A 14761-nucleotide genomic window follows, 5' to 3' on the forward strand; every position below is an offset into this window, starting at 1 on the left:
GAGATCAACAGGCAGCCAGTGCAGCTCGCGGAGGATAGGTGTTACGTGGGTGAACCGAGGCACATCCACGATCGCTCGCGCGGCTGCATTCTGGACAAGCTGAAGTCGCCGAATACTCTTCAAGGGCTGCCTGTCCGTGGCTTTGTTTTCCCACGTTATGCAGTAGATTTTTGGATAAAGTTGTATGAGTTTAACTGTGACGAGTGACTAATGGGGGAAATGTTTTAAATTACTAGTGAAATCACTCTGTCAGGCATGAACAACCAGGATCACACGTGAAGAGTCCAATTAGCTGGTTTATTGCTCAAGCCTAAACACAGGAATATTTTGACAGACAGCTCGTACCTGGGTAAGATTAGTTAAGGTTCAACAGCAGTAGAGGGGGAATTGGAGTTTGCCCTCTTATGCCGTTGTAGGGATTCCAGGCTAATTCCTTGCTTGACTCCACCCCTTGGCTCTGCCAATCTCTCTCCAGCATATCCACAGCTTCAAAAAAAATGAAAATTAAACTAGGCTTGTCTACAGGATTACAATCAGCAGTGAAAGACACATTGTGGAAGACACAGAGAGGAAAAAAAGGAAAGTACAAATGAAATCGATAGAGAGAGAGAGAAAGCAAAAGTGAATAGATGTGAAGTAAGAAGATGCTCGACTATAATAAAAGATAAAGGATTTCAGAAGGAAGGGCATTCATCGGGAACAAGCTGCAAGAGAAAGGGAGAGAAAATTTAACATAAGGTCAGAAAAATGGAGAAAGAAGAAAATTGAACTTGACAGATCGGCACAGATTTTGTACTGTTACCTTTATTTTTTCTCCTTCAACTTCACTTCAGGTTTCTTAGGCCTTTCCTTAAAAGTCTCTGTGGTTTTAGTAGACTGGAACTATCTTTTCTTTTTTGTCTTTTCCTTCCGTTTTTGTAGAGGAAAATTTCCAGTCTTCGTAATAAAAAGTTTGTCTCCAATCTCCATAATCAGGAAAACAATCTATCTCAGAGAGAAACATCTGTGTGTCTTCTGAATCCAACCCCACGAAGAGGACTTGAACTAGCCAGTATTCTTCTCAAACAAGGATGATCCACTGAGTTGGATTTGCAATGCTGCTCTCAGAAGACTGCTCGATTTTACAGGATTTTTTCCTTCCTAGACATTGGAAAACTGGTTTTCCTGGATGTTTGATGGAAATCTACTGACCTGGATTTTCCTAGTCAAGACAGCTTCAACCAGAATCCAGACTCAGAGAACCTCCATAATCAGGAAAACAATAAACAGAAAAAATTATTTTGATCATGAAGAGGAAAAAAAAACACTACGCCAAAGGATATAATTATGTCCTAATGGATATACTGTCTCTGAAGTGTTACTCGGCAGAACAGTTGTGCCACAGCAAGAAAGTTTCTTCTGACCAGTTATATCTTATCCTTGACTTACAACCATAATAAAGATCAAAATTTGCTAAGCAAGGTGGTGATTAAGAGACTTTTTTTGTCACAGTTCTTGAGATAATCACTGTTAAATGAGTCATGCAGTCATTAAGGTACACCCACGTTACACCTATCCTCCGCGAGCTGCACTGGCTACCTATTAGTCTCCGAATCCGCTTCAAGGTGCTGGTCACTACCTATAAAGCCCTACATGGCATCGGACCTGGGTACCTGAGAGACCGCCTCCTGCCGATTACCTCTCTCAGACCAATTAGATCGCACAGATTAGGTCTCCTCCAGATTCCATCTGCCAGCCAATGTCGGCTGGCGACTCCCCGGGGGAGAGCCTTCTCTGTTGCAGCTCCGGCCCTCTGGAACGAGCTCCCTGTTGAGATCCGGACCCTTACTACCCCCCCGGCCTTCCGCAAAGCCACCAATCCTGGCTGTTCCAGCAGGCTTGGTGGGGGGCTGAGAAGCATTTACCTCCACGGAAATTGTGAATGTTGGTTTTGTTTTTAATATGTTGTCTTTGTCTCGTTTCCCCCCTTTCCCTTGTCTTTTGTGAGCCGCCCGGAATCCTCCGGGAGTGGGTGGCATACAAGACAAATAAATAAATAAATAAATTAACCAAATCCAGCTTCCCCCTTTAATTTTGTCTGAAACTGACTAGGAAAGATTGCAACTACTAATCACATGGATGATTAGGATGCTCTAACCATCATAAATATGAACCAATTGCTAAGTGCTCAAATTTTTATTGTTGTAATCACGGGAACTAATCATAAGTCACTTTTTTTCAATGCCATTGTAACTTTGAATGGTTGCTAAATGAATAGTTGTAAGTCAAGGATTGCCTGTAATGGTTGAACTAGTATCTTTTAGTAGAGCTATCTGCTGCTGAAATATGAATTACAGTAGTATCTGCGCTCTACATGGGGCAGCCTTTGAAGAGTATTCGGAGACTTCAACTTGTCCAGAATGCAGCCGCGCGAGCGATTGTGGGTGCACCTTGGTACACCCACGTTACACCTATCCTCCGCGAGCTGCACTGGCTACCGATCGGTCTCTGGATATGCTTCAAAGTGCTAGTCGTAACTTATAAAGCCCTTCATGGTATTGGACCTGGGTACTTGAGAGACCGCCTGCTGCCAATTACCTCCCAAAGACCGTTAGATCACACAGGGTCGGCCTCCTCCGGGTTCCGTCCACCAGCCAATGCCACCTGGCTACCACCCGGGGGAGGGCCTTCTCTGTAGCAGCTCCGGCCCTTTGGAATGAACTCCCCATGGAGATTCGGACCCTCACCTCTCTCCAGGCCTTCCGGAAAGCCGTTAAAACCTGGCTGTGCTGGCAGGTCTGGGGTTGATGAGTTCCCCTCCCCTCTCGACTTGTATGCCTATGTGATTCTTGTGTATTTTAATTACGTGTATTGTGTTTTATGTTCCCTTTTCCCCTTTTGAGTTGTTCGCCGCCCTGAGTCCCTCCCGGAGAAGGGCGGCATACAAATAAACTAATCTGAATCTGAATCTGAATCTGTTGTTGGGTTGTTTTTAAAGAAATGCATATTTTAAATAACATTTTCACCAGTATTGAGCTACCAAAATGTAAGGTTCCATAGACAGATGCTGATAATCATTGGACCCCATTCAGTTACACTTTGCATCAAATATTCTTTGAAAGCCAAATTCCCCCTGGGATGAGGAAAGTTAATCTATAATATTGTACATATTTTAGAATGGGATATTGAGGTCGAACAAGCAGCATTTTAATAAGAAAACGGTGCAAGAGGAATGAGCTAAAGCATCACACTTCACGATCAAAAAGCCTGCAGCTATGATTTTTGAAAATTGGGTAGGATAATACCAAGTACTTCTTTAAATATCACATGCTTAAGGTCACCTCTGGGTTAAGCTTTATTATTATTATAGTGCAAGGCTCATGAAAAATGGTGGCTTGGTTAAAATTAGTTAAGTTGATTGACTACGTTCATAATAAAAACAGAGAAAAAATATTCATGCTTGTTATTATAGTGTGGTTAAAGAGCTGATCTAGGAATCAAGAAGCTATGAGTTCTAGTCCTGCCGTAGGCATAAAAACCAACTGGATCACTTGGAGCCAGTCATTCTTTCTCAGCCCAACCCTCACAGGGTTGTTGTGGGGAAAACAGGAAGAAGAAAGAGTGTTGGATATGTTCGCTGTCTTAAGTTGCTTATAAACAATAATAAAGTGTTCTGACCCCCTCCTCCATCCAGTAACGAATGCTGAGACAAGCTTAACTGGAATGTACTTTAATTCAGTGTTTCTCAACCTTGGCAACTTGAAGATGTCCGGACTTCAACTCCCAGAATTCCCCAGCCAGCGTTCGCTGGCTGGGGAATTCTGGAAGTTGAAGTCTGGACATCTTCAAGTTGCCAAGGTTGAGAAACACTGCTTTAATTAGCAAAACACCAAAACCTCGGTGGCTGAAAGCCAAGCATAACAAACAGATAAGGACCTTGGCAGCAACTCAGACAAACTCAGGCAGCAATAAACACAGATAAGGCTTGGCAGCAATCCAGCCTGCCAAGCTCACAGTACTGTCCTCCGACATTGACTCCTGCGTTGACTTCTACAAAGAGGGCCGTGTGCATAAGTAGCTTTTATAGTCTGGAGAGGAGCCTAATGACCACCAGCTGAGTACATTCACCTCCTGTAATTGCGTAATTGTTCCTGACGCCTAGTAGCTCTTCAATGGTGTGCATCCAGGAACAACTCACTGCTGGCTTCTGGATTACTCTCCCTTGTCTCCTTCCCACTGGTCCAAGGCTCAGGCGCCTCCTGGTGGCCAACCAGTCTCTCTGCTCCCTGCTCGGAGTCGGAACCCTGTCCAGGGTCCTCCACATCCTCCAGAGCCGACTCATAGGGCCCCTTGCTGTCGGAGTCTGGTGGCAGCTCCAATGGCTCCTGCTGGGCCACAACAATAAAGGCAGGACAAAAATCAAATAAATAAATGTGTCTTTGATAGCACCAAATTGGAAACCGTGTTCATGTGTTATATACTTATGTTCTGCAAGACTGAGTATATATGAGGGTTTCTGTAGCAATTTGGTGATTTCCAGAAGCACCATTATTGTTTTTTGAGTTGTTCAACAATTTGTAGAGCCAAGGTGGCGCAGTGGTTAGAGTGCAGTACTGCAGGCTACTTCAACTGATTGTTAGCTGCAATTCGGCAGTTCAAATCCCACCAGGTTCAAGGTTGACACAGCCTTCCATCCTTCTGAGGTGGGTAAAATGAGGACCCAGATTGTTGGGGGCAAAATGCTGACTCTGTAAACCGCTTAGAGAGGGCTGTAAAAGCACTATGAAGCAGTATATAAGTCTAAGTGCTATTGCTATTGCATTATAATCTCCAAGGAAAAGATACACGCAACATTACCATTGTATTAAAAAAATGTGATCTGCAGGGCTAAATTCAGTGTCATGTTACAATGGAACTCTTGCTGCAAAGAAGAAGAAAACCAGTGAACTTTGGAGATCAAGGAAAGTTTTAGACCCCAATTCCAAGTGTATTTTCAAGACAAAAAGGCTATTGTAGTTGATTGATTGATAGATTGATTGCTATATCTTCCCACCTCTCTCTGGCTGATTTTTGAGAAGCAAGCTGCCTGTTTTCTAGGCCAGAAAAGAACAGAACAGCTGGCTGTGATCTTTTTGCCAACAAAGTGAAATGTTACAGAACCGCCTTTAAAAACTCTGGAAGAATTGTTACAGAGAGAAGTGGTAAAAAAAAAAAAAGGCTGGTCAATTCTAGAGCGGTAATGCTTAATATAATTACTTCTCTAAGAGACATAATTGTCAGTATGTACACATAGCCCTATTGATACTGTTCTTTCTCACCAAATAAGGAGCTATATAAAGTAAATCTATTATTTAAGCTGAAATTTCACAACTCTCTCAATATATATCATTCCTTCAAACTCCTGGACAAAGCAGCATGACATTCATTAATGGCAACTAGTCTGTGACTCATTTAAAAAACAAAAAAACAAGCTGAGCATGAAATACAAGTCTTGTGTATTTTGCCTTGCAAACTGTGATTCATCCATTGTATATTATAGCAAGCCATCCCACATTGCTTTTATGGCATTATCTTTTGGTAACCCTGATGACTTCTTTCCAATTGCCTTGTTTATTTTCACAGGATGCGTCACTCATGGAGGCAAACTCGTTCAGTCCTTTAATGCCAACATCTCCATCTTCGATGATAAATCAGTACAAATTTGAGGATGAACCAGAAGGAAAGGATCTTTTCATAACGGTTGACGAGCCGGAAAGCTATATTACGGCCATTGAGACATTCATCACTTACAGAATTGTCACCAAGGTTTGTTCCTTCTTATAGCAAAGTACCACTTTAAAAATATATATATATAAGGCCTTATGGATCTTGTTAGAGCAAACCATAATATAATTATTCATTGACCAATCAGTAAATGCATAAATTGCCCCAATTGCTATGGCAACATTGGGCAACTTATAATGTACGTTAAATGCAGTTTTAGACCAAAAAAATGAAGAAATGATTTCATTTACATGGGTGCTCATGGCAAATTGTCAGGGTAAAGTGTTCAGAAGAAGACAGTAAGTTTTAAAAAGTAAGTAAAGAGCAGTTGTGACATTTGCATTAGTTCCAGAAAGTGATAAAAGTGCAAGCTTTTCAAACCAGGTCTTTTCCAGATTGCAGCTGTCCAAATTATAATTGCAACAGATTTCCAAAGAGACTCTGTTTGGACTTCCCTGACAGTGGTAGCAAACTGTTTTTTGAAACTGCATGAAATTTCAAATGGGACTATTTGTTTACTTATTTATTTAAGCTATGTCTAACCTGCCTTCATTAAACTTATTCCTGATTGCAGATGAGACGGCAGATGTAATGCTTTTCAAGGGGAAAAAAAATGATGCAGCCAGCAGGTGCTCTTATTAGTTCTCAAGAAAATACAATGACTCTGTTTATAATTATACAGAGGAAGTTCCTTTATTTATTTTTTCAAGTTTCCAGGTCAGTCAGTTACAACTCCTCTGGGTAGCTTAACAGCCAATTCTGTCTTCTCCCCATGTTGATAGAAACAAATGATTGACTTCCCCAAACATCCTACCTAAGAGTTGCATAAGAGTCATATTTTAATGCTATTCTAAAGGGTTCCATCACAAAACAGCAGTAGACTAAAGCGCGCTCGACGAAAGCGCGTACGTGACGTCATCACAGCGCGATGAAAACAGCACGCTGTGAGCGGTAAGCTTAAAATTAACGCGTAAATCTAAACCTAACCCCCCCCAAACCTAACCCTAAACCTAACCCTAAGCCTAACCCTTAACCTAACCCTAAACCTAACCCTAAACCTAACCCTAAACCTAACGCTAACCCTTAACCTAACCCTAACGCTTAACGTAACCCTAACCCTAACCCTTACCTTTATGTGAATCGGCTTGCTTTAAAAGCGCTTTTTAAAGCGCCCTTTTTCTTTCTTGTCGCGCTGCTGATGACGTCACGTACGCGCTTTAATCGGCCGCGCTTTAGTGGACCGCGGTTTTGACGTGCCACGATTCTAAAGGCCAGTAATGGGGGGAAGGGGGGGATGCTGCAGATGCCTAGAAGATTGCTGTTTAGAGAGTAGGTGCTATGGCAGACCGTGGCACGACAAAACCACGCTCGACTAAAGCACACCCGATTAAACCGCGTCGCTGACGTCATCAACAGGGCGACAACAGCGAGCGCGGAGAAAGAAGGGCGCTTTAAATAGCGCTTTGAAAGCAAAGCGCTATTCAAGTTAAGGTAAGGGTTAGGTTTAGGGTTAGGTTTAGGGTTAGGGTTAGGGTTAGGTTAAGGGTTAGGTTTAGGGTTAGGTTAAGGGTTAGGGTTAGGTTTAGGGTTAGGTTAAGGGTTAGGATTAGGTTTAGCGTTAGGTTAAGGGTTAGGTTTAGGATTAGGTTTAGGGGGGTTAGGTTTAGGTTTAGGGGTTAATTTTAGGTTTAGCGTTTACAGCGTGCTTTTTTCTCCGCGCTGTTGTCGCGCTGTGATGACGTCAGCTGCGCGGTTTCGTCGAGCGCCCTTTAGTCGAACGCGGTTTTGTGGTGGAACCATGGCAGACAAGGCCCATTTCCTGGGATTTGCTAGATGATATGACGAGGGAGGATTGCATATGTTCATCCAAACTCCTATTTTGGTACTTGAACATTGGATCTTCAAACATACATGATGACAGTATTCGGAGGCAAATCTCTTTGCTTTTCATTTTTTATTACAAATGTAAGAAAAATGCTTTGGTGGGACATTAATTTTTCAGAAGCTAGGATGTGGCTACTTAAGCCATGTCCCTGTGCAATGCTAAGTTTAAATGTCCATCTTTTTAGCTATGCCTGCTGGCCCTTAATTTAATCTCCTGTGCAAGATGTCAGCCATGACCAGTGACATCATTGTTCAAGACAATTGATGAGACTCTTGGGGATAAACCATCCTTGCCCGGGCAAGGAAAATGTGATAAGCACGGGCAGTCCAAAGAAAACATCCCGGATATTATGTAATCACAATTTGTGAACAAGAATAGAGGTGGAATGCAAAGAGATACACCCATAGAAAGAATTTCTAAAACCTAGGACTGAAGAAAAGCTGAATTTTCTTTCCGAGGTGGCGCAGTGGGTAGAGTGCAGTACTGCAGGCTACTTCAGCTGACTGTTATCTGCAGTTCGGTGGTTCAAATCTCACCAGGCTCAAGGTTGACTCAGCCTTCCATCCTTCCGAGGTGGGTAAAATGAGGACCTGGATTGTTGGGGGCAATATGCTGACTCTGTAAACCGTTTAGAGAGGGCTGAAAGCCCTATGAAGTGGTATATAAGTCTAACTGCTATTGCTATTGCTAAATATTCAAAAAAAAAAATAACCCTGGTTTATATTGGTGATAAGGTAACTTGATGAGTCTTGGCTTTGTAACAGTTGTAAAAAGATCAGAGGAAAGCAAGCAACTGAATAGCAAGTACAACTCATTTGCTTTGCATTGAATGTATTTATCATTTTCCCCAACTGTGTTTGTTTATCTGCAGCCTTTATGAATTACTTATGTCACTTACAGGATTTGTAAGATCTGTCAGGGAATACAAGCCCAGAACAGAATCTCTTGGGAGGTACACTGGAATTACAGTCCTAAGATACTCTCTGATGAAGAATTGAAACCCTATTAGAAGACAGGGATCTCACTGAGGAGAATTCTACATATTCTGTTACTAATAATCAGCCAACGCTTCTTATTGATGACTATCATGTTCATTAAATTATTTGGATTCCTCTGTGCATATTTGGCACAAGATTGAAATGTGTTTACTGAGGAGAATCCTGCGCATTGTCAACATGACACAAAACTCTTTTTTTAATTGAAAGAAAAGTTTCCTCATGTGTTAACTTTCTATCAAAATTCACCTGAGCCAGATTTTCATCTAAAAGGATTATCTTAACTAGGATTTTAGGCCAAAATTCCTCATTCAGGCTGCTACAGAGGAACTTCCTAATACTATCCAAAGGAGAGCATTTGGAATAGAGAGAGGGATTCACAGTATAATTATAATAAATGTTGACTGAAAAGATTCAAAAAGCTATATAAGTCAGAGTACAAAACAACAAAAAACTCAGTATTTTTGCATTGTATAGATTGATTGCAACAAGAATCTAAATATTTGCATTGTAGCTAGGTAATATAATAATGCATATACTGTGGCTTCACACATTTTCTACGTTCAGGAAATACTCGAAAAGTGTATATAAATGTGAAAGTATTTATGAAAAAATAGCTGAAAAAGTATCTAAATTTGAAGGTAATTTATGGACATACTTGAACATCTTAATCTGCTCAATTTGGAAAACATTTATTTCCTATTATAATCTTTAAGAATTTTCTTAGAGAAAAGGAGCACCCTCATTTTGAAGCCATTAAATCCCAATTCTTTGTTCTTGGATTAAGATCAAATCTGTGTGGCATATTGGCAAAAATGTGCCCAAACTAACAAGCATTACTCTTAATAATGAACAAGATATGCTAAGTATGGGGTGGGCATGATTACGACTAGCAACATAGCCTACACTTTATCTTATTAAAATGTGTTAGATAAAAATGTGATGATTCTACCTACAACTATAACATCCTTATGGAAGACAGTGAGGTGGAATGCAAAAAGAGTTAATGATAAACAGCATGAATTAATAAGTGAAAGTAAAGAAAGAAAGTTTGTGTCTCTGAATTTCAGGGAAAGGAAAAGGAGTTAATACATCTGAATGAAGGTGATTGCATCTCGTAGAACGGAGTTAATGAGTGTGTGCACAGTGTCTTTGGAATCCAAAGATATATGTTTAATTTAATAGGTTTAATTGAGTGAATGGTTAATTAAATGAATGGCCTTAATTGTATGTCAAAAAGTAGGAAGTTGTGCCATCTAGGTTGTTATGTGTATGAATGAAAGCAAGAATCCCATACATTGGCAATGCTGCCTATTGTGCTACAGTGAATGCTGATAATTGAAGAATTAAAAATATGATTTGGGAAAGGTTATGCAACATTCAGAATTAATGGCAGTCTAATATGCTGTTAACTGATGTGAATGGATGAATAGCAACATGCTGAGAAAATGCAGAAAAATGTGATTAGGCCATTGAGAAACCTTGCTTAGAAAAAGATCTTCTGTTAATTTCAAATACCTATTTTAATCATAAGCACATCCATTTATACACCTGAAAAGGCATGGAAGAAAAAAAAAGTGACTGATCTTATTGTTTGTGATGAAAACCTGTGAGCATTAGTGAAGGATACAAGAGTAATGAGAGATTTTGAATATGGAGCAAATCACTACTTGGCACTACCAAGAGATAATCTTGAGAAATAGGGAAAGAAAATATAGACATTTGAGAATATGAAAATAGAATGACTGCGGGGAGTCCTATATGAAAAAGCATTAGGAAATAGCTTAATTTAAAGCTGGCTTTAAAAACTTGATTCTTTTCTCAGGCATTGGGCCCATGATAAGATGGCTTTGCTGTTATCTCTCTGTTATTTTGCCTCTTTGACCATCTTTTCCTTTGTATGGTTTTGATTAATTTACTGATCTGTTACGTTTTCAGTTTGTACACTACCGTGAGATGTGCTGAGTGGGTGATCTAATAGATGATAGATAGATAGATAGATAGATAGATAGATAGATAGATAGATAGATAGATAGATAGATAGATAGATAGATAGATAGATCGATCTTTGGTGGTGCAGTGGTTAGAATGCGGTATTGCAAGCTAACTCTGCTCACACTGCCAAGAGTTTCGATTCCTTCTTTCCTGACTGGCTCAAGGTTGACTCAGCCTTCCATCCTTCCGAGGTCGTTAAAATGAGGACCCAGATTGTTGGGGGTGCAATAAGCTGACTCTGTAAGCACTGTGAGCCAGTATATAAATCTTAAGTGCTATTGCTATAAAAATATAAATGGAATTTTATTAAATTACTAAACATTGAGCAGGGAGAAAGGTACTGTGGGATTTCTCCTTGGTTATTTAATGTATTGGTGGTTAAATACATAAGGAATTGTAGAAGTTGGATCTTAGGGATATATTACTTGGGGATGTGAATATGCCTGTCCTTCTGTATACAGCAGATGTCATGTTGTCGATTGAGATAAATTATATGATGCCATGCAAAATATGGTTCTGAAAATTAATGCATCAAAGTCCAGAGTAGTTGTGTTTGATGGGGAACATTGAGAGAATGATGTCAAGTTATGCATATGTTTTTTAAAAAACCAAAGCAACTAGATGAATTTGTGTATTTTGGTCAAATATTTACAAAAATGGGGAATTGGGCCAAAAAGTTTTGAAATATGTACAGTAAATGACGATAGAAAAGCAGTGGGTGGTATGTAGCCCGCTCTAGGGTAGGAGAATTTATAGAACAAGATGGCTGTAAATCTGTTTCGGTACAATTTGTTACAGGAAGTAAGAGTTAGGTATTGTTCTGACCCCCCTCGTCCCACACCAACACACACTCCGAGCCAAAGATAAGTTACAACATTTAATTAACAGACAGAGAGGTCCTTGGCAGCAAACCGGCACAGATAAGACTTGGCAGCAATCCAACACAGATAAACCGTGGCAGCAATCCAGCCTGCCAAGCTCATCATAATGTTCTCCAACATTAGTTCCTGCGTTGACTTCTGCAAGAGGGGCGTGTGCACAAGCAGTCTTTTTATAGTCTGGAGAGGAGCCTAATGACCACCAGCTGAGTGCAATTACCTCCTGTACTTACACAACTGTTCCTGACGCCTATTAGCTCTTCATTGCCAGGCATCCAGGAACAACTCACTACTGGCGTCCGGATCACTCCCTTGTCTCCTCCCCTCTGGTCCAAGGCTCAAGCGCCTCCTGGTGGCCAGCCAGCCTCTCTGCGCCCTGCTCGGAGTCGGAATCCTGTCCAGGGTCCTCCACATCCTCCAGAGCCGACTCATAGGGCCCCTCGCTGTCGGAGTCTGGTGGCAGCTCCAACAGCTCCTCCTGGGCCACAACAAGTATATTAGGAAAAACAGTAAAGTAAGCGGCATGTAGTAGGAACATTGTGTACACAAGAAGTATTCATGGTCAAACAAGAAAGAAAAGTCCAAGACTCTATGCTCAGTTCATGAATGAATGTGGATTTGATGCAAAAGTAAATGACCCATACCCCAGAATATACTTTAATCATATAGAGCAAATGAAAGAGGATTGAATTGCAGAACAAGTATACAACAGGAGAGCGAGTGGAGTAGAACGAAAGAAGACCTGGAAAGTTTTATGGTTCAGTGGATTTGATATGGTATTGGAAAAAAGGAGTGGTGAGATCAAAAGTCAGTGCTGAAAGATGCGGTATATAAACGTAGTGATTATAATGGCATTTTGCAGGGATAAAAAGATAGGGAGATGTATTGTGAATGATATTAATGTAAACTAGATTTAACTTTTTCTTCTTTTTTTTTCTTCATGCCAACATTTCTTTGATTTTTTTTTGTTTCTTATTCCTTCTTGGCACTTTGCGTGTGATTGCTTATCCCAGAAGGGAATAGTGCAATTGGAATTCAGGTAGGCACTTATGAATCAATTTAAATTTATACTGCAATAGGAAATCTTGGTTTATACTGGACGGAAGAGAAGCTTCAATATGTTTTCACATTGTATACATATTCTATATCGGTGATGGCAAACCTTTTGGGCACCAAGTGCCCAAATCAGAATGTGTGTGCATGCACGTAGCACCAGAAACCTGAAGAACAGCACATGCCTGTTTTTGTGGCTGTTTTCAAGCTATTTTTCAGGCCGTTTTTGGCCCAGAAAACATCCCAGAAACGGCGTGTTTTGGGGGCATTTTTCGGGCCATTTTCCAATGCCTGCAAAGATCAGTTGGCCAGTGCACATGTGTGTACTAGAAACCAGAAGAGCAGCTGGCAACAGTGCGTGTGCCCACAGCAGGAGTGGGTTCCTGCCAGTTCTAACCTCTTGTATAGAAGAGGTTCCACAAATCTACAGTGCCGTTTAGAACCGGTTCCAGCTCCCACCCCCCCGCCCATCCGCACATCATCAAAATGAAGAGCGAGAGGAGGATTCTGGGAGTTGAAGTCCACAAGTCTTAAAGCTGTCACGTTTGAACACCCTTGGGATTTTTTCTAAAGGGTTGGGGTCCAAAGGTGTTGTAAATTGACAGCTTTAAGACTTGCACACTTCAATGCCAGAGTTCCTGAGCCAACATGACTGGAGGAGGAATTCTGGGAGTTGAAGTCCACAAGTCTTAAAGCTGTCAAGTTTGAACACCCCTGGGGCTTTTTTCCTAAAGGGTTAGGGGTGCAAGGGTCTTGTAACTTGACAACTTTAAGACTTGCATGCTTCAAATGCCAGAGTTTCTGAGACAACATTTTGGTTGCTAAGCAAGAGCGTTGTTAAGTGAGTTTCACCACATTTTACAAGTTGGCCACGCCCAGCCAGTCACATGACTGCCAAGCCACTCCCACCAGGTCACATGGTCGACAAGCCACTCCCACAAAGCAGGCCACACCTACAGAAGAGGTTCTAAAAAATTTTGAAACCCACCCCTGGCCCACAGAGAGGACTCTACATGCCACCTCTGGCACCCGTGCCACAGGTTGGCCATCACGGTTCTAGATTGTTCCTGTACATACAGTCTTTTCATTTCAACTCTATATTTATCCGCAATTTGTGCTTAAGTATTTTGGAGCTACATTTTGGCAACCATATTTTCTTTCCCATGTTCCTGCTCTAGGACAGCCAATTCATGCATGATTTCTCTTTGGAAGTGAGCCTTACTATATCTTCTAGGGCTCAAGTTTTGTGTTCATTTCAAGATCTCTGGCATTTCTTCTAAAGTTGTTGGCAAGCTTAGTTTGGAACAGCCTTCTTCAAGTGGTGCCCTGCAGATGTAGAGTGCAAAGATTTTTATGCTAGAATATTATGTAAAATTTTAGAACATGCATGGTTAAAGGGCCTGCTTGATGCGCAGAGTTGTATAGGACCTGTTATTGCTTGGAAGAATCAGCTTAAAGTATTGAGAAAGTTATATGGGCAGTTTTTAGATCACAAATATTCAGTGAAAGAAATGAAAAAAAGCATCTGGTCTTAGAGGGTTTGACCTGGACTACAAACAAGACCTGAATGATGAATCCTATACATTGTGAATTCTCAGTATTATATATGATTTCATTTGGTTCCTTCCCTAGTCATCTATTATTATTGCGACCATATATGTAACGTAAGTTTCTCATTTTGTTTCGTTTTTTTACTTTACGGTTTTCTTTTCAGACAACTCGTGGTGAATTTGACTCCAGTGAGTATGACGTTAGAAGGCGCTATCAGGACTTTCTGTGGTTGAAAGGAAGACTTGAAGAAGCGCATCCAACACTTATTATTCCTGTAAGACTTTTTATTGGCTTCCATAGAAAACCGGGTTCCAGAGATAGAGCACTAAAATTGGCAACGGCCAATTTTACCAGAGAATAGAGTTTTGGGACTGTTTCCCTATTGGGTTAGTTATAATGAGACAACAGTGTTTTTTGTAAAGTGAATGATGGCATCATGCCATTTTATTCCAATCATGTTTTGAATCTTGCCCCCAAAACAGACAAAGTTGCTAAAGTGAAAATGTGGATATGTTAACAAAGATTTCTCTCTACCCACCTTCTCTGTTACTTTTTGTGCCGATACAGAAAGAGCCGTGAGTCATTCCATTTTAAGGCATAGTATGCATAGAAATTGTATTTTTAGCGTTGCGGTTTAGGTATCTATGCATGAATGCACCTTA

At 40.8% G+C, this 14761-nt stretch overlaps 1 protein-coding gene across 1 annotated transcript in view; it reads left to right on the forward strand.

Moving 5' to 3' along the window:
- The window catches only part of SNX7 (sorting nexin 7), a 71907-nt gene that overhangs the window by 15213 nt on the left and 41933 nt on the right, over positions 1-14761 (forward strand). Inside the window, exons 2-3 of the mRNA XM_087719295.1 lie at positions 5602-5784; positions 14263-14373. Coding sequence (XP_087575421.1) covers positions 5602-5784; positions 14263-14373 — 294 coding nt within the window. The remainder of the gene's footprint in view (positions 1-5601; positions 5785-14262; positions 14374-14761) is intronic.

The sequence above is a fragment of the Thamnophis sirtalis genome, unplaced genomic scaffold (assembly GCF_051295495.1).
Source record: "Thamnophis sirtalis isolate CommonGarterSnake01/CBP01778 unplaced genomic scaffold, rThaSir2_p1.2 scaffold_7, whole genome shotgun sequence".
Lineage (NCBI taxonomy): Eukaryota > Metazoa > Chordata > Lepidosauria > Squamata > Natricidae > Thamnophis > Thamnophis sirtalis.